The sequence below is a fragment of the Rhinoraja longicauda genome, chromosome 19 (assembly GCF_053455715.1).
Source record: "Rhinoraja longicauda isolate Sanriku21f chromosome 19, sRhiLon1.1, whole genome shotgun sequence".
NCBI classification, from domain to species: domain Eukaryota; kingdom Metazoa; phylum Chordata; class Chondrichthyes; order Rajiformes; family Arhynchobatidae; genus Rhinoraja; species Rhinoraja longicauda.
Window position 1 is genome coordinate 15,365,460 of NC_135971.1, and position 19,935 is coordinate 15,385,394.

Genomic DNA, 19,935 nt, shown 5'->3' on the forward strand with positions numbered 1-19,935 from the left:
TGTGTAATTGTTAGCATTCGGGGAGAGAGACTACACTGGCTTCCTAAGCGTTTCTAAACGCTTCGGTTTCTAGACCCTCTCCCAACTGGGTGAGTAGAATAAAGAAGTTAAACGAATTCGGTTGTCTGCCTGTTTTTTCTAATAGGCCACAGACTACAACACCCCTGCCACCCCAGCAATGGACTATTCCAGATGCTACGGTCAGGCAAACGCCTCCGCTGTCACGCTGTGAAAAAGGAGAGGATGAGACGGAGTTTCTTCCCACAGGCCATCGGGATTGTTAACTTTTATAACTCCAGGGGCTAAATTTTGTCTTCTCTATACAATACAATACAATGCAATATATCTTTATTGTCATTGTACCCAGGGGTACAACGAGATTGGGAATGCGCCTCCCATACGATGCAATAATTTAGGTAATTTAGACAGCAGCAACCCAACGAAACGAAACAGTTGTAACAGTTTTGGACAGGGTAAAGTGCAAGTTGATCTATGCGTTGTGACCATCTGGCTCAGCAGGACCGGTTCATAGCAGCTATGGCCCTGGGGATGAAGCTGTTCCTGAGTCTGGAGGTGCGGGCGTAGAAGGCCTTGTATCGTCTGCCCGATGGAAGGAGTTCGAACAGACTGTTGCAGGGGTGTGAAGAGTCTTTGTGGATGCTGGTGGCTTTTCTGAGGCATCGTGTGTTGTAGATGCCCTCCAAGTCTGGTAGCTGTGTTCCGATGGCCCTCTGAGCTCTATGGACTACCCGCTGTAGAGCTTTATTAACTTTATATTAACTTTATATTAGAGCATATTAACTTTATTTATATGCTGTAACTGTAATTCTTTTTTGTGCACAATCCACTTTCATTTCATTACACATCGTGTGTGTGTATGTGACAAATAAACTTGACTTGTATTAGAACTGAAATGTAAAGTCTGTTTCACCTTGCAGATGCTGCCTGACCTGCTGAGTATTTGGGGCAATTCATGCTTTTATTCCACATTTTAAGCCATGCATGTGGTTTGGACCGCAGGTGCGGTAACAGGTGACAAAAGTCACTTATTAAATCAGATTCCCGCTGTTTCTGCAATTGTCAAAAGTTAATTCTCAAAGTTACAGCCGGTCTGTGGTCGCACCGCGTGGCGTTGCTGCCATCTAGTGGCGGGACCAAGAAGTGACGCGGTTAACGCGTTGAAATGAACGGATCGACAGCTCTGATTATTCCACTTGCTGTTTATTTCTCTCTTCCCACATTTACATCCCCCCTGGTTTTATTTCCGCGCTCACTGGGGTTTTTACGAAGCGGAATTTGGGGATTAAATGGGAGCCGTTCAGCGCCGACCTGTTGTCCACCGGGTTTCTGCCCCACAGCCCCTGAGCCCCGCTCCTGACGCCGGTCCCGGGACCCGACCCTTTTACACACCCGGAGCGGAACCGGAGCAGATTGTCAGCCACTTGTTTCCATCCCAATAAGGCCCGAAGAAAGGATAAAGTTTCTCCGTGAATTTATTCCCAGTGAAGGTGTGGAGATGGGACTTGGTGTCCGCGTCGTAAAATGAAACTGTCCCGGACTCGTAACTGAGATAAACTCCCACCCTCCCGGGGATGGGACGGGCGGGGAGACGGGATCGAGGGGAGGTGAGTGCATCAAACCCATCACCCCGCCGCCTGATGCTCCAGACTCCAGTCTCCGGGGTCAGTGTGACCCGTCTCTTCCTCTCCACAGACTCTGCGGCGACTCCCAGACTCCACCACCGACTCCCCGCCACCTCCACCTCCCAGTAATGTCTCCCCGATGTGAATCCCTCCGATCCCAGCACACACGCACTGCCTGTAAACCTCTTCCCGGTGTCAGGGAGACTCTTCCGGGTGCCGGTCCCTCTCACCCTCTTCCGATCCTCAGACACCTCGAGCCACCGATGCACTGTTTCCACATCCAGGGTGACGGAGACTGGGGGGAGAAGCAGAGAATCAGAGAGTCCCCGGGGGTCGGGGAGAGACTCGGGCAGCGCGGCCCCGGGACCGGGGGAGAGGCCGCTCGGCCTCAGGCACAGGCGGGCGGACAACTGAAACCCTGCCCCGGTTTCACCCCGACCACAGCGGGTGGACAACAGACATCTCTCCCAGAGTTTTAATCCGGAGATGGAGAGGGGAATTTCGTGAGGTGGGGGAGGGTGGACGGGGAGGACGAGTGCGGAGAGTAAGGAGGATTGTGAGATTGCGGTGGGGAAGAGGGGATGAAGCGGGTTATTCAGATATGGACGCAGGTCGGAGCAGGTTGATATTGAGGTGAGCGGTAATTTGAGGATGTTAAAGAGGAGGTAGAGGTGCGTGGTGGGGTCGTCATGATCACAGTGAAAGGGGGCAGACACGAGGGGCCAGATGACCTGCTCCTGTGTTGTTTGAGTGGAGGGTGAGACAAAGGGAAGGGTGGGTTTGTTAGTCAATTGGAGTGGGTGCAAAAGGGTTTACAACAACTTCATCAGGTCTGAAGGGCTGGGTTATCAGGTGAAGTTGGACCATCATGAGGTCGTAATGTCATCAGTGAAAGTATTAGAATTTGGCCATTCGGCCCTTCAATTCTACTCCACCATTCAATCATGGCTGATCTATCTCTCCCTGCTAACCCCATTCTCCTGTATTCTCCCCATAACCTCTGACATCTATAATAATCAAGAATCCAGCTATCTCTGCCTTAAAAATATCCACCGACTTGGCCTCCACAGCATTCTGTGGCAATGAATTCCACAAATTCACCACCCTCTGATTAAAAGCATTTCCCGTCATCTCCTTCCTAACGGAACATCCTTTAATTCTGAGGCTCTGACCTTTCGTCCCTTCCTGCCCAAACCACCACATCCCCGGGCACATTCCCCTGCAACCGCAGGAGATGCAACACCTGTCCCTTCACCTCCCCCCCTCAACTCCATCCAATTTATCCCAAAGAGGAGGAAAGATTCCAAGGGGAGTAAGGGACACCCGTGGCTGACAAGGAAAGTCAAGGACAGCATAAAAATAAAAGAGCAGAAGTACAACAAAGCAAAGAAGAGTGGGAAGCCAGAGGATTGGGACTCTTTTAAAGAGCAACAGAAGATGACTAAGAAGGCAAAACGTGGAGAAAAGATGAGGTACGAGGGTAAACTAGCTAATAATATAAAGGAGGATGGTAAAAGCTTTTTTAGGTATGTAAAGAGGAAAAAAATAGTCAAGGCAAATGTGGGTCCCTTGAAGACAGAAGCGGGAGAATTTATTATGGGAAACAAGGAAATGGCAGACGAGTTGAACCGGTACTTTGGATCTGTCTTCACGAAGGAAGGTACAAGCAATCTCCCAGATGTTCTAGTGGGCAGAGATCCTAGGGTGACGGAGGAACTGAAGGAAATCCACATTAGGCAGGAAATGGTGTTGGGTAGACTGATGGGACTGAAGGCTGATAAATCCCCAGGGCCTGATGGTCTGCATCCCAGAGAACTTCAGGAGGTGGCGCTAGAAATGGTGGACGCATTGGTGATCATTTTCCAATGTTCTATAGATTCAGGATCAGTTCCTGTGGATTGGAGGGTAGCTAATGTTGTCCCACTTTTTAAGAATGGAGGGAGAGAGAAAACGGGAAATTATAGACCAGTTAGTCTTACATCAGTGGTGGGGAAGATGCTGGAGTCAATTATAAAAGACGAAATTGCGGAGCATTTGGATAGTAGTAACAGGATTGTTCCGAGTCAGCATGGATTTACGAAAGGGAAATAATGCTTGACTAATCTTCTGGAATTCTTTGAGGATGTAACCAGGAAAATTGACAGGGGAGAGCTGGTGGATGTGGTGTACCTTGACTTTCAGAAAGCCTTTGACAAGTTTCCACATAGGAGATTAGTGGGCAAAATTCTCTGAATGCATTCAAGAGATAGCTGGATAGACCTGTTAAGGATAGCGGAGTCAGGGGGTATGGGGAGAAGGCAGGAACGGGGTACTGATTGAGAATGACCAGCCATGATCACATTGAATGGCGGTGCTGGCTCGAAGGGCCGAAAGGCCTCCTCCTGCACCTATTGTCTATTGTCTTTAGATAGTTCCTCTGTCCCTCTCTTCCCCTCCCCCTTCCCAGTTCTCCCTCTGTCTTCCTGTCTCCACCTACATCCTTCCTTTGTCCCACCCGAAACGTCACCCTTTCCTTCTCTCCTGAGATGCTGCCTGACCTGCTGAGTTACTCCAGCATTTTTGTAAATAAATATCTAGTCCTAGACTCGCTCACTAATTGAAACATCCTCTCCACGTCCATTCTATCCAAACCTTTCACTATTCTATATGAGATCCCCCCTCATTCCTCTAAGCAACAGCGAGTACAGGCCCAATGCCGACAAACGCTCATCATAGATTCATATACTCATTCCTGAGACTATTCAGACTGGGACATTTTTTCTTGGGAGCCTGTCAGAGTGACATTATAGATGTGTATAAGATGCACAGACAAGGTGATTAGCCGCAATACTTTACCCAAGGTCGGAGAGTCTAAACCTCGAGCGCATCAGTTTAAGGTGAGAGTGGAAACAATAAAAAGGACCTGAGGAGCAGGCTTTTCAGTCAGTGGGTAGTGTAGATGTGGAACGATCTGACAGAGGAAGTGGTCGAGGCAGGTACAATTACATCAGTTCACAGAGAATTGGGTAGATACGTGGATAAGAAAGACTTGGAAGGATATGAGCCAGACTCAGGCAAGTGGGGCTAGCTTGGTTGGGCAACGTGGTTGGCATGGTCGAGTCGAGTCAAAGGGCCTGTTGCTGTGCTACAAAGCTCTCTGACTCGGTGATGCTTTCCAGCAGATGAGCTTGGTGGCAGATCAAATCTTCAATTTCCCTTCAGTTCAAAATAACATTAATCTTTGCATCTTAGCATTACTTAAAGATAGACCAATCAAAGGTAGACACAAAATGCTAGAGTAACTCTGCGGGACAGGGAGTGTAAGGGCTCACATTACGAATGTAGCCATGTGGGTTTTATTGCAGGCGTGTAAAAGGGGTGTGAAAGCTCCAGCTCGATTATGTTGCCAGGACATCCTGTTGTCAGCATGGAAGCGCGGTTTATGGCTAAGTGTATCCTTTGATATGGGCAACTGGCTTTAAGGCTTTGAAGGTTAACCATCCTTAGATTGTTAAGGGGAACATTTGGCCATAAAGACTGCTCTTTGGTCCTGGGAATACCGAGGACATGTAGGTCACACAGGACACGGAGGACATGGGGGTCCTAAAGGGCACATAAAGATTTATAGGACATTGTAAAACTTGCCATATAAGGTAGCAACGGAAATGTACTGGCGCATGTATTACGGGTATAAAATGTGTGTAATTGTTAGCATTCGGGGAGAGAGACTACACTGGCTTCCTAAGCGTTTCTAAACGCTTCGGTTTCTAGACTCTCTCCCACCTGGGTGAGTAGAATAAAGAGGTTAAACGAATTCGGTTGTCTGCCCGTTTTTTCTAATAGGCCACGGACTACAACATTTGGCGTAGTCGGCAGGATCTCTTTGGCACCGTCATCCACGAACGACTAAGAGGCAGCGGTGACTGAAACACGTCCGAAGGGGACAGTGCACTTCTCGACCGTTGTTCGAGACCCCGAACGTTGACGTCTTTCAGACACTGAAGTCCCTCGTTTGGGGTTGATCTCGTGTTCAACTGAGATTCACAGACGAACCGATAAGGAAAAGGAAAAGGATAAGGATAAGGACAGGGATAAGGATAAGGTTTCGGATTTGGAAGGTAAGGGGCGGTCACTCTTGTTGTCATTGTCTTGGTCTGGATAAAATTGATCGTTTGGTAATATTTATTGGTAGTATTTATTGGTAACATAATTTCTGATAATTGGCAATCAGACATATGGGCAAATCAGTCTTTGGATAAGAGTGATGGCGGTGCTCCGGTACAACACGTGTGTTATTTATTTATTTGCTTCGTTAATGAAAAGATTGGGAAACGAGGCCTGGCCAGTGGGAGGTAAATGGAATGTAGAGACTCTCAAAGAGGATTAAAGAATGGAGAGAAGGGGTGCAGAAACGCCATCAGGAATCGAGGGAGGGAAAATGCAAGTAGTAGAGGGATATCAGTGTGTGATAGGTTGGGAATACCGAAAACATGCGATATTTTGCAAGCGGAATGTAAGGTGTATGATCTAAGACTTGACTGTGCTACCCGAGCTCGAGATGAATTTAAAACCGGTACCAAAGGGATATATCCCGCACAACAACAACAAAAGTCAGAATCCGAACCACTGGAAGGCATAGCGGCTATATTAGGTAATCAGGAATCCGAGGGTGACGAGGAACCCTGACGTATCCGATCCCCACAGCCCCACAGGCAGAGCCACCGGCTGCGGTGGTGCCAGTCCCGGTTCTACCCTCCCGCCAGGATATTCGGGACTACCCCCCCAATTATGAGGCAGCATCAGGGAATATGGATAGGTCCCAGACAACCGTTGGTGAAAGGGTTAAGTTGCGCCACGAACAAGAATCCGCACAATCGGCGCTAGAGATTGAGGATACTGCCTACCCTCGCCTTTTCCAGTACACCTCATGCTGCCCAGCAGGCTGAATTATTTGCCCTCACGCGGGCCTGCCACCTTTGCGTTGACCAATGTGCTAATATTTACACCGACTCACGATATGCTTTTGGGGTTGCACATGATTTTGGTACCCTGTGGCAGCACAAGGGCTTTTTGACTGCAGCAGGCCTCCTATTAAAAATGCCCTGTTTGTCCGAAATCTACTAGTGGGTTTAACACTCCCGGAAACCTTGGCTGTCATTAAATGAAATTCGCATACATCTGTCAAGGATCCCATTTCTTTCGGGAATGCATTGGCTGACACATTGGCACGCACAGAGGCCCTGACCCCTACCATTTTAGATTCTTCAGCAGTTTTCTGCAACTACCGCTATGCCCAGTGTTTCGGACCTCTGCCAGCTTCAGGGGGACGCCCCCGAGGCTGAGAGACACCAGTGGAGCCAGGATGGGTGTTCCCCTCGCGAATCTGACTCGCTTTGGGTTACTGCCTCTGGCAAAGTTTTTGTCCCTAACGCGCTTTTACCTGTTTTGTTGCATTATGTGCACTCTCTTACCTATGCTGGTAAGAGGGGAATGTTGGATGTAATAAATGCTACATGGTATCACCCCAAAATACATTGGGGTTTACAAATTGATTTTATTGAATTGCCACGTGTACATAGTTATAAGTATTGTTTAGTTATTGTTGATGTGTTTAGCCGATGGATTGAAGTGGTGCCAACGACTAATAATACAGCTACCACCACGGCAGCAGTTTTATTAAGGGAAATAGTACCACGGTTTGGATTACCATGTACATTAAGCTCGGACAATGGACCCCATTTCACAGCTAAAGTTAATGAGGAAATGTGTAAACAGTTGAATATCCGCCAGCAGTTCCACTGCGTACACCATCCACAGGCTGCAGGTCTAGTGGAACGTGCAAATGGCACACTGAAAAATAAATTCTCTATGCGTATAACCCCACACTCTACTACAGGTTTAACCCCAGCTGAGGTATTATACGAGAAACCACTCCGAACCCCTTGGGGGGCAGAGGAAAAGGGGTGCATCAACCTCCATGAACTGTACGACCTGGATGAGCGTTTAATTGAATATATGAAATTATTAACCCAATGTTTATCAGTCTAGCATTCTCAGGTCCGAGACGCCCAGAAACCACGGGACAACATGAGGCTAAGATGGGATTGTGGATTATATTGACCCTCGGTAGTCAGATAGAAGGACGAGCCTCGGATCTCCGGCGAACCAATCGTTTCCTCTCTTTATGTCAGACATATGCTACACAGGTGGAACGGTCTGCCTGTTGGGTGTGCGCCCCAGGTTTCAACACATTGAAAAAGCATGATGCCTCTTTACCCGGTCCCCTTCACTCCGAGTGAAGTCGATCTAGACGAACTCGAGGGTTACATCAGTCGTCCCTATGAGAGGAGATGAGGGGAAGAATAGACTGGGAAAAATTGGAGGTTACATGGGAATTTTGTTTTTGTCTTTCAGTCCAGATATTTTAAAATTCATGTTACAAGTTGACAAAACTTTTAATCGGGCGTAGCAACTTCATGGTGAACTATTTTATGGATAACACCTTTCCTTACTCCTATTCCGTGCACGCCTTACTATTGACTTATTTACTGCCTAGTATTGAGAGCGATAACCATTTGCTCGGAGGGTGAGCTGGTGCTTTAGAACACCAGGTCTGCCCGGTTCTTTTTTAATCACTCACAGAGCCCTGGCCCCAATAATTGGTGTACGGATTATGATAACCGACCAGATGACTGTGGATTTCAATGTTTTAATGGGTGGTCCTTGAGACCCTATCTTAATCAAACACAGGAGAATTGGCCCCGGATACAAGTTAATTCTCCTCATGACTCTCCAGAAACACCAATAAATACAACTTGTTTCTGTAGAATGGGATCTAAACCAAATGAAGTTAGCCTGTCTGTGGGATTCAGCACATGCACCCATTTCAGTACTGCAGTTCCCCCAAGACCTCTTAATGGGACTTACTTAATATGTGGGAGCTGGGCATATGTCTGGTTACCAAGACTTTCACCACGGTATGATCAGGGGTCTTATGAGACCTGGACAGGGTGCTGTTATCTAGCTTTTGTAATCCCACATTTACGAATTATAAATCATCCTCTACAACATCCAGAGTGGCGCTCTAAACGAGCTGTATCGGAGTTTGAGAGATATTTGGTGGATAATATTCCCGAGATGGGGAACCGCTCGGGCGGGAACTGAAATTTGAAACTTAGCTAGTGCCCTGGAACAATTAGCAAATTATACTGCTGATGGACTGTACGAAACTCAGGAACAAATAGGCCAGCTAACAACTGAAATGATGGCCCTGCGTCTTGTCGCTCTCCAGAATCGTATGGCCCTAGATTTCCTGCTAGCCGAGAAAGGGGGTACCTGTGCTATGATAGGGCAGGAATGTTGTACTTTTGTACCAGATGTATCCTCCAATATCACCAATATCGCGGGGCATGTGAAGGAGGTTATAGAAAGAGCGTTTAGCGTTTGAGCCCTCTGAGGGGGTGCTGTGAACTGTTTATGTATGTGCTGTTATGTTTGTGTGCCATTGTATGTTTGTTCTTAGTACCTGAACTGATGTACAGCGCTTTGGTCAATGTGGGTTGTTTTTAAATGTGCTATACAAATAACATTGACTTGGCTTGACTAGGAAAATAGGGGCAGATTTAGCCCAAGATCGAATTAATGCTTCAGGATGGGATTGGTTTGGTTTAGGATATTTGTGGGGGCCGATTCTCCATTATGGCAGTATCATTGTTGTGATTCTGTTAATCTGTTATTGCTTCGGGAATTTATTATGGGGAACAAAGAAATGGCAGACGAGTTAAACCGTTACTTTGGATCTGTCTTCACTGAGGAAGATACACACAATCTCCCAAATGTTCTAGGGGCCGGAGAACCGAGGATGATGGAGGAACTGAAGGAAATCCACATTAGGCAGGAAATGGTTTTGGGTTTTCGGTAGACTGATGGGACTGAAGGCTGATAAATCCCCAGGGCCTGATGGTCTGCATCCCAGGGTACTTAAGGAGGTGGCTCTAGAAATAGTGGAAGCATTGGAGATCATTTTTCAATGTTCTATAGATTCAGGATCAGTTCCTGTGGATTGGAGGATAGCAAATGTTATCCCACTTTTTAAGAAAGGAGGGAGAGAGAAAACGGGTAATTATAGACCAGTTAGTCTGACATCAGTTGTGGGGAAGATGCTGTAGTCAATTATAAAAGACGAAATTGCTGAGCATTTGGATAGCGGTAACAGGATCATTCCGAGTCAGCATGGATTTACGAAGGGGAAATCATGCTTGACAAATCTACTGTAATTATTTGAGGATGTAACTAGGAAAATTGACAGGGGAGAGTCGGTGGATGTGGTGTACCTCGACTTTCAGAAAGCCTTCGACAAGGTCCCACATAGGAGATTAGTGGGCAAAATTAGAGCACATGGTATTGGGGGTAGGGTACTGACATGGATAGAAAATTGGTTGACAGACAGAAAGCAAAGAGTGGGGATAAATGGGTCCCTTTCGGAATGGCAGGCAGTGACCAGTGGGGTACCGCAAGGTTCGGTGCTGGGACCCCAGCTATTTACGATATACATTAATGACTTAGATGAAGGGATTAAAAGTACCATTAGCAAATTTGCAGATGATACTAAGCTGGGGGGTAGTGTGAATTGTGAGGAAGATGCAATAAGGCTGCAGGGTGACTTGGACAGGTTGTGTGAGTGGGCGGATACATGGCAGATGCAGTTTAATGTAGATAAGTGTGAGGTTATTCACTTTGGAAGTAAGAATAGAAAGGCAGATCATTATCTGAATGGTGTCAAGTTCGGAAGAGGGGATGTTCAACGAGATCTGGGTGTCCTAGTGCATCAGTAACTGAAAGGAAGCATGCAGGTACAACAGGCAGTGAAGAAAGCCAATGGAATGTTGGCCTTCATAACAAGAGGAGTTGAGTATAGGAGCAAAGAGGTCCTTCTACAGTTGTACCGGGCCCTGGTGAGACCGCACCTGGAGTACTGTGTGCAGTTTTGGTCTCCAAATTTGAGGAAGGATATTCTTGCTATTGAGGGCGTGCAGCGTAGGTTCACTAGGTTAATTCCCGGAATGGCGGGACTGTCGTATGTTGAAAGGCTGGAGCAATTAGGCTTGTATACACTGGAATTTAGAAGGATGAGGGGGGATCTTATTGAAACATATAAGATAATTAGGGGATTGGACACATTAGAGGCAGGAAACATGTTCCCAATGTTGGGGGAGTCCAGAACGAGGGGCCACAGTTTAAGAATAAGGGGTAGGCCATTTAGAACGGAGATGAGGAAGAACTTTTTCAGTCAGAGTGGTGAAGGTGTGGAATTCTCTGCCTCAGAAGGCAGTGGAGGCCAGTTCGTTGGATGCTTTCAAGAGAGAGCTGGATAGAGCTCTTAAGGATAGCGGAGTGAGGGGGTATGGGGAGAAGGCAGGAACGGGGTACTGATTGAGAGTGATCAGCCATGATCGCATTGAATGGCGGTGCTGGCTCGAAGGGCTGAATGGCCTACTCCTGCACCTATTGTCTATTGTCAATCGGCCACTTTAAAAGACTATAGCATAATTATAGCATAATTATAGTGAGACTACACTGGCTTCCTAAGCGTTTCTAAACGCTTCAGTTTCTAGACTCTCTCACACCTGGGTGAGTAGAATAAAGAGGTTAAACGAATTCGGTTGTCTGCCTGTTTTTTCTAATAGGCCACGGACTGCAACAGGAGCAGCTCTGGAGAGAAGGAATGGGTGACGTTTCAGGTCGAGACCCTTCTTCAGACTGAAGAAGTGTCCAGACCTGAAACATCACCCATTCCTTCTCGACTGAGATGCTGCCTGTCCCGCTGAGTCACTCCAGCATTTTGTGTCTACTTTCGATTTAAACCTGCAACTGCAGTTCTTTCGTACACATCTTACTTCAAGATGTCAGAAACAAGAACAATGGAAAAGGTATAAGCTTTACCTTGCTTGAAGTCATCAGATTCTTCTTTAAATGTTGTGTTGAATGAAACAAGGCAATGAAACTTTTCAATCGGCAAGGCCTCCTCTACCACCGACAGTGGTTTGGGACAATTAGCAAATTGTACTGCTGATGGACTGTACGAGACTCAGGAACAAATAGGACAGTTAACAACTGAAATGATGGCCCTGCGTCTTGTCGCTCTCCAGAATCGTATGGCCCTAGATTTCCTGCCAGCCGAGAGAGGGGGTACCTGTGCTATGATAGGGCAAGAATGTTGTACATTTGTACCAGATGTATCCTCCAATATTACCAATATCACGGGGCATGTGAAGGAGTTTATAGAAAGAGTGTTTTGCGTTTGAGCCCTCTGAGGGGGCGCTGTGAACTGTTTATGTTTGTGCTGTTATGTTTGTGTGCCATTGTATGTTTGTTCTTAGTACCTGAACTGATGTACAGCGCTTTGGTCAATGTGGGTCGTTTTTAAATGTGCTATACAAATAAAATTGACTTGGCTTGAATTGGAAAATAGGGGCAGATTTAGCCCAAGATCGAATTAATGCTTCAAGATGGGATTGGTTTGGTTTAGGATATTTGTGGGGGCCGATTCTCCATTATGGCAGTATCATTGTGTTAATTGTTGTGATTCTGTTAATCTGTTATTGCTTCGGCCGATGTATATGCCAAATATTTGTCAATCGGCCACATTAAAAGACTGTGATTATAGCATAATCAAAGACGGGAATGTAAGGGCTCACATTACGAATGTAGCCATGTGGGTTTTATTGCAGGGGTGTAAAAGGGGTGTGAACGCTCCAGCTCGATTATGTTGCCAGGACATCCTGTTGTCAGCATGGAAGCGCGGTTTATGGCTAAGTGTATCCTTTGATATGGGCAACTGGCTTTAAGGCTTTGATGGTTAACCATCCTTTGATGGTTAAGGGGGACATTTGGCCATATAGCCTGCTCTTTGGTCCTGGGAATACCGAGGACATGTAGGTCACACAGGACACGGAGGACATAGGGGTCCTAAAGGGCACATAAAGATTTAGCAACGGAAATGTACTGGCACATGTATTACGGGTATAAAATGTGTGTAATTGTTAGCATTCGGGGAGAGAGACTACACTGGCTTCCTAAGCGTTTCTAAACGCTTCGGTTTCTAGACTCTCTCCCACCTGGGTGAGTAGAATAAAGAGGTTAAATGAATTCGGTTGTCTGCCTGTTTTTTCTAATAGGCCACGGACTACAACAGGAGCAGCTCTGGAGAGATGGAATGGGTGACGTTTCAGGTCCAGACCTGAAACATCACCCATTCCTTCTCGTCTGAGATGCTGCCTGTCCCGCTGAGTCACAGCAGCATTTTGTGTCTACTTTCGATTTAAATCTGCAACTGCAGTTCTTTCGTACACATCTTACTTCAAGATGTCAGAAACAAGAACAATGGAAAAGTTATAAGCTTTACCTTGCTTGAAGTCATCAGATGTTTCTTTAAATGTTGTGTTGAATGAAACAGGGCAATGAAACTTTTCAATCGGCAAGGCCTCCTCTACCACCGACAGTGGTTTGGCTTCATCACGAACACTGCGAATATTTAACAGCCGGTTATCAACTGAGCATTAGAAATGTTTTGAACTGTTCCACGAAAACTTACAATGTTTCCATCAAGAGCATGTCCTACCTTTGCTTGCGACCAGCTTCCCCCTGAAAGAAATAAAACACAAATCTCAATTGACTGAGATGGACCGTCCTCATCCCGACAGCGGGAATTTCTCCACATTTCTACAACCCTCTGATAATTCCCATTTCCCAACTCTTATCTCCGCTGCCATGCAGATAGAAAGTGGACATTACCGTCGAGACGTAGAACGATGGGGAAAAGCACAAGGAATGTTCATGAGAATGATGCCATGACTGAGAGGATGGAGCTCAATGTAAAGACTGGGCAGTTCGTGGGATTTTATCTGGAGAAAATGTCAGGAATGATGAGATCGGATTTAATTTATCGGTGGATTTAAATGGGTGAGGATGAAATAATATCTCTAATCGATGGGAGAGCAAAGATCAAAGCTGAAACGTAACGTGGTCTTCAACAAATACCGAAAGGAATGCAGTCATGAGAACATGGACCTCACTTGCATTGGAGGGAATGAAGACAACAGCAGAGATACATTTAAGGGCAAGCGGGATAAACACGCGAGCGCTCCTGGAATTCAGGGTATTGTTACCGGGTGTGGTGAGTAGATGGGAGGGATGTTGAGTGGAGCAGAAATCCTGACTGGATAGGATGTGCCGAATGGCCTGTCTATTATGTAGAATGGGATGTCATTCTATGGTGAACAAAGGTGGGTAAAACAAACAGAGCAAATTCCCCCAAGGTGACCACCCACTGCTGATGGGAACCGGATATAGATGTTCAATCTGCTGTGTGCGCCACGTTCTAGATTTCAATGTTAATCCCCACAATGTGGTCATGGCTGATCTAGCCCAGGAACAAACTCCTCCGCCCTGTTCCATTCCCTTTGATTTCAGTTCCCCGAATTTTCAAAAATGTATCTTCCTCTGGTATAAATACGTCTAACAGGTTAAACCTCTCAGAGTCTCTTGGTTGGAGAATCCCAGAGATTTACTGCCTTCTGTCCATTCGTGGCCCTTGGGATCAGATATAGGATCACCCGTCATAGTTCTCAACTCCAAAGAATACAAACACCTCTCTACATTCAGGCCAGGCAGTCCTGAGATCCCATAGATTATGCGGGAGGCCAATTAGTTTGGGAACAACAGCTGGAACAGATGAAACATTTACCCAGTTCTGAATTACTGGTAATTGCAGCATGTATTTCTGAAATATCCCCCTCCATTTTGTGACTGCACTTTCACTTCGCCAGACTGTGGTGTAACCCCTCACCTTCAGAAACACCACACTGTCCTTTTGATCCATCTGCTGCTGCAACTTAGAGAGTTCCTCCTGAATAGATTTTAAATTCTCTTTGATCTCTCCAAGATTTTTCTTCATTCTATTCAGAATCCTCTTCTCTTCCTCCCGGATATCTGCCTGTACGCGCTGCTCTTTATCAGTGAGAATCTGGTGCAGTTCAGCAAACTGGGATGCGATCTTGGACTGAAGGTTGTGTGACTGTTCCTGTCAAATGAAAGGTGAAGATCAATATGTAATGTCACTGATTGTGTTTCCCTCAGAGGTTGACGATGACATTTGTCCTGTGCATTTTATTTACTTGCTTTGGCAATTCAATAGTTTGTCTAAATGCTTCTGAAATGTTGTGAGGGTAATCTTATAACCTTCAATCCTCTACACCTAATACAATTCCCAGCTGCCTATTCCTTTTCAGGTGTCCATTAATTCCCATTTATCCGTCCACCACTCCCTAGTGGGGTGCCGCAAGGCTCATTGCTGGGACCGCAGTTATTTACAATATATATTAACGATTTAGACGAGGGAATTAAATGTAACATCTCCAAGTTTGCGGATGCCACAAAGCTGGGCGGCAGTGTGAGCTGCGAGGAGGATGCTGTGAGGCTGCAGGGTGAGTTGGACAGGTTGGGTGAGTGGGCAGATGCATGGCAGATGCAGTAAAATGTGAATAAATGTGACGTTATCCACTTTGGTGGCAAGAACAAGAAGGCAGATTATTATCTGAATGGTGTCAGATTAGGAAAAGTGGAGGTGCAATGAGACATGGGTGTCCTTGTACACCAGTCAATGAAAGTAAGCATACACGTACAGCAGGCAGTGAAGAAAACTAATGGCATGTTGGCCTTCATTGTGAGAGAATTTGAGTTTAGGAGCAAGGAGGTCCTACTGCAGTTGTGCAGGGTCCTGTTGAGGCCACACCTGGAAAATTGTGTGCTGTTTGTTCTCCTAATTTAAGGAAGGACATTCTTGCTATTGAGGGAGTGCAGTGTAGGTTCATCGGGTTAATTACCGGGATGGCGGGACTGACATATGATGAAAGAATGTATCACAAAATGCTGGAGTAACTCAGCAGGTCAGGCAGCATCTAGGAGAGAGAGAATGGGTGACGTTTCGGGTCGAGACCCTTCTTCAGCCTGATTTTAAATGGGTCGACTGGGCTTGTATTCACTGGAATTTGATAGGATCTTATAGAAACATGTAAAATTCTTTAGGGATTGGAGAGGTTAGGTGCAGGAAAATTGTTCCCGATGTTGGGGGAGTCAGAACCAGGGGTTATAGTTTAAGAATAAAAAGTAGGCCGTGATCATATTGAATGACGGTGCTGGCTCGAAGGGCCGAATGGCCAACTCCTGCACCTATTTTCTATGCAGCACCCGAGGTCAGGATCGAACCCGCTCACCAGAACTGGGAGACAGCAGCACGACTTGTGTCACTGCGTTGCCCTGTTATTACACGCGTCACAGGGATCAAACCTGCACAAGATCAGGAAATCGAAACTTAAAAGCCTCACCAGAACTCCAGAAATCTTCTCTTTCTGTTGTTGCTCCATTTGTTGGATCTCTGATTTGTCTTTTGTGAGAGACTGGATGGAAGCTTTAACCTGACCCTGCGATTGTGTTTGAAAATCGGAGAATGAAAGCGTTAGACAATAAAGACGGAATTAAACAATGATGCGATCAAAATCGGTTTGCTTTTACCTTGTAGTTTTCAACAGCTTCTTTAACCGGCATGAAGCTGTGAGACTTGTGTTCCCGCCCAGCTGCACAAACCACACAGATCAGCTTCTTGTCAGTTTCACAAAACAGCTTCAGTTCTTCCTGATGTTCCTCGCAGTGAAGTTTACTTTCCTTCTCTGTCCGATTCAGGCTCAGTGTTCGAGCTTTCTCAGCCAGTCTCGCCAAGGCCCGACTCACCCTGAGGGTGCGGTCTGTAAACACCTCTCTACATTCCGGGCAGGAGTTTCTCTCCTCCCTGTCCCAACTCTGTGTGATACAGGAGCGGCAGAAGTTGTGCCCACACTCCAGTGACACCGGATCGGTGAAGAAATCCAGGCAGATGGGACAAACTACCTCCTCGGACCAACTCTCGACCTGTTCTTTCGAAGCCATTTTTTAACTGTGTCATTTCCTGGTTCAAAACGCATGTCCACTGCGCACGCTGCCGTCGAGAGGAATGAATGTAAATCTGACGCAAATGTTCAACGTGAAGCTGCAGAAACAAGGAACTGCAGATGCAGGTTTACCAAAAAAAAGTACAAAGTGCTGGAGTAAGTCAGTGGGTCAAGCAGCACATCTGGAGAACATGGACAGCTGATGTTTCGGGTCGGGTCCCTTCTTCAGACTGATTGTAGGGGGTGGAAGATGGAATAACGAAGGGAGGAAGGGGGCAGGACAAAGCCTGGCTGGCAATAGGTTGACACAGTTGAGGGGGGAGAGGGAGGACACAGGTTTGTGGTGAGAGGTGCAAGATTTAATCGGGAACCTGAGGAACAACATTTTCACACAGAAGGTCGTGGGTGTCTGGAACAAGCTGCCAGATGGGTACGTGAGGCTGGACAACATCGTGGAGTGAAGTTGAAGCACCGTTTCCTGAATAAAGAGGATACCTCCGAATCATCCCTCCTCCTCTTGCTCCACCTCCCCCTCACCCCTCCTCTCCCTCTCCTCCTCTCCCAAATCCTCCTCCTCGCCCACTCCCTCTCGTCCTCCCCCTCTCCCTTTCACCCTCCTCTCCCTCTCCCTGTACCTCCTCCTCACCCCCCCACTTCCTCTCCTTCACCTCTCCTCCTCCTCTTCCACTCCGTCACCTCTCCTCCTCCTCCCCACTTCCTCTCCACCTTTCCCTCACCCCCTCCTTCCCCTCACCCCTCCTCTCCCTCGCCTCCTCCTCTCCTCCTCACCCCTCCATTTCTCTCTCCTCCTCTCCCTCACCCCTCCATTTCTCTCTCCTCCTCTCCCTCACCCCTCCATTTCTCTCTCCTCCTCTACTCCGGGACTCCATGGCAGCAACTCTCCGCAGCCGCCGCCGCTCCTTGTGGAGCCGCTGCCGGTCGGGGTCGGGGCCGCCGCTGCAGGCCCGGCGGAGAGGGATGGGGATGAGGGGGAGAGGGTGGAGGAGGGGGATGAGGAGCCGCGGCAACAGCGGGTCTCGGGTTGCCGCCGCCATCAGCGCCATAATACCGGTTGCCATCAAAGCTGAAGTGAACAGTAATCAGTCGGTATGTGTCGGAAGGAACTGCAGATGCTGGTTTAAACCGAAGACAGACACAAAGTGCTGGAGTAACTCAGCGGGACAAACAGCATCTCTGGAGAGAAGGAATCGTGTCAAGACCCATCTCCAAACGGTCAGAATCGACCCGTGCGTTGGAAGGAACTGCAGATGCTGGTTTAAACCGAAGATTGAGTCTGAAGAAGGGTCTCGACCCGAAACGTCACCCATTCCTTCCCTCCCGAGATGCTGCCTGTCCCGCTGAGTTACTCCAGCTTTAGTGTCTATCTTCAGCTTCTGACAAGCTTTGAGTTTAAAGTCTGAAGATGTCAGAGGGGATGATTGAGGTGTAAGTGAGGAGAGAATCAGGCTGGCAGATGGCATCACAGATCCTCATTACACGATAGTCAGGAAAAAAGATAAGGTCAATAGACAATAGACAATAGACAATAGGTGCAGGAGTAGGCCATTCAGCCCTTCGAGCCAGCACCGCCATTCAATGCGATCATGGCTGATCACTCTCAATCAGTACCCCGTTCCTGCCTTCTCCCCATACCCCCTAACTCCGCTATCCTTAAGAGCTCTGTCCAGCTCTCTCTTGAAAGCATCCAACGAACTGGCCTCCACTGCCTTCTGAGGCAGAGAATTCCACACCTTCACCACCCTCTGACTGAAAAAGTTCTTCCTCATCTCCGTTCTAAATGGCCTACCCCTTATTCTTAAACTGTGGCCCCTTGTTCTGGACTCCTCCAACATTGGGAACATGTTATCTGCCTCTAATGTGTCCAATCCCCTAATTATCTTATATGTTTCAATAAGATCCCCCCTCATCCTTCTAAATTCCAGTGTATACAAGCCCAATCGCTCCAGCCTTTCAACATACGACAGTCCCGCCATTCCGGGAATTAACCTAGTGAACCTACGCTGCACGCTCTCCATAGCAAGAATATCCTTCCTCAAATTTGGAGACCAAAACTGCACACAGTACTCCAGGTGCGGTCTCATCAGGGCCCGGTCCAACTGTAGAAGGACCTCTTTGCTCCTATACTCAACTCCTCTTGTTACGAAGGCCAACATTCCATTGGCTTTCTTCACTGCCTGCTGCACCTGCATGCTTCCTTTCATTGACTGATGCACTAGGACACCCAGATCTCGTTGAACTCCCCCTCCTCCTAACTTGACACCATTCAGATAATAATCTGCCTTTCTATTCTTGCTTCCAAAGTGAATAACCTCACACTTATCTACATTAAACTGCATCTGCCATGTATCCGCCCACTCACACAACCTGTCCAAGTCACCCTACAGCCTTATTGCATCTTCCTCACAATTCACACTACCCCCCAACTTAGTATCATCTGCAAATTTGCTAATGGTACTTTTAATCCCTTCGTCTAAGTCATTAATGTATATCGTAAATAGCTGGGGTCCCAGCACCGAACCTTGCGGTACCCCACTGGTCACTGCCTGCCATTCCGAAAGGGACCCATTTATCCCCACTCTTTGCTTTCTGTCTGTCAACCAATTTTCTATCCATGTCAGTACCCTACCCCCAATACCATGTGCCCTAATTTTGCCCACTAATCTCCTATGTGGGACCTTGTCGAAGGCTTTCTGAAAGTCGAGGTACACCACATCCACCGACTCTCCCCTGTCAATTTTCCTAGTTACATCCTCAAAAAATTCCAGTAGATTTGTCAAGCATGATTTCCCCTTCGTAAATCCATGCTGACTCGGAATGATCCTGTTACCGCTATCCAAATGCTCAGCAATTTCGTCTTTTATAATTGACTCCAGCATCTTCCCCACCACTGATGTCAGACTAACTGGTCTATAATTACCCGTTTTATCTCTCCCTCCTTTCTTAAAAAGTGGGATAACATTTGCTATCCTCCAATCCACAGGAACTGATCCTGAATCTATAGAACATTGAAAAATGATCTCCAATGCTTCCACTATTTCTAGAGCCACCTCCTTAAGTACTCTGGGATGCAGACCATCAGGCCCTGGGGATTTATCAGCCTTCAGTCCCATCAGTCTACCCAAAACCATTTCCTGCCTAATGTGGATTTCCTTCAGTTCCTCCATCACCCTAGGTTCTCCGGCCCCTAGAACATTTGGGAGATTGTGTGTATCTTCCTCAGTGAAGACAGATCCAAAGTAACGGTTTAACTCATCTGCCATTTCTTTGTTCCCCATAATAAATTCCCCTGCTTCTGTCTTCAAGGGACC

At 47.0% G+C, this 19,935-nt stretch overlaps 1 protein-coding gene across 1 annotated transcript; it reads right to left on the reverse strand.

Moving 5' to 3' along the window:
• Window positions 1-1,281: 1,281 nt before the first annotated feature.
• On the reverse strand, window positions 1,282-16,226 carry LOC144603153 (zinc-binding protein A33-like). Its single transcript, XM_078416313.1, has 6 exons — window positions 16,194-16,226; window positions 16,007-16,102; window positions 14,470-14,703; window positions 13,243-13,265; window positions 13,027-13,145; window positions 1,282-1,938 (listed from the first exon to the last, which is right to left on the reverse strand). Exons 1-6 carry the CDS (start codon window positions 16,224-16,226, stop codon window positions 1,403-1,405), a joined length of 1,041 nt encoding a protein of 346 aa, XP_078272439.1. The 3' UTR covers window positions 1,282-1,402.
• Window positions 16,227-19,935: the final 3,709 nt, after the last annotated feature.

Bases quoted from the DNA above. Each gene is read 5' to 3' on its own strand.
- LOC144603153 (XM_078416313.1), bottom strand. From the start codon at position 16,226: ATGCCGGTTAAAGAAGCTGTTGAAAACTACAAG. The intron at 14,704-16,006 runs GTGAGGCTTTTA...TTCATTTGACAG, and splicing joins AGAAGATTTCTGGAGTTCTG to GAACAGTCACACAACCTTCA. The intron at 13,266-14,469 runs GTGAGGGGTTAC...TATTTCTTTCAG, and splicing joins ACAGTGTGGTGTTTCTGAAG to GGGGAAGCTGGTCGCAAGCA.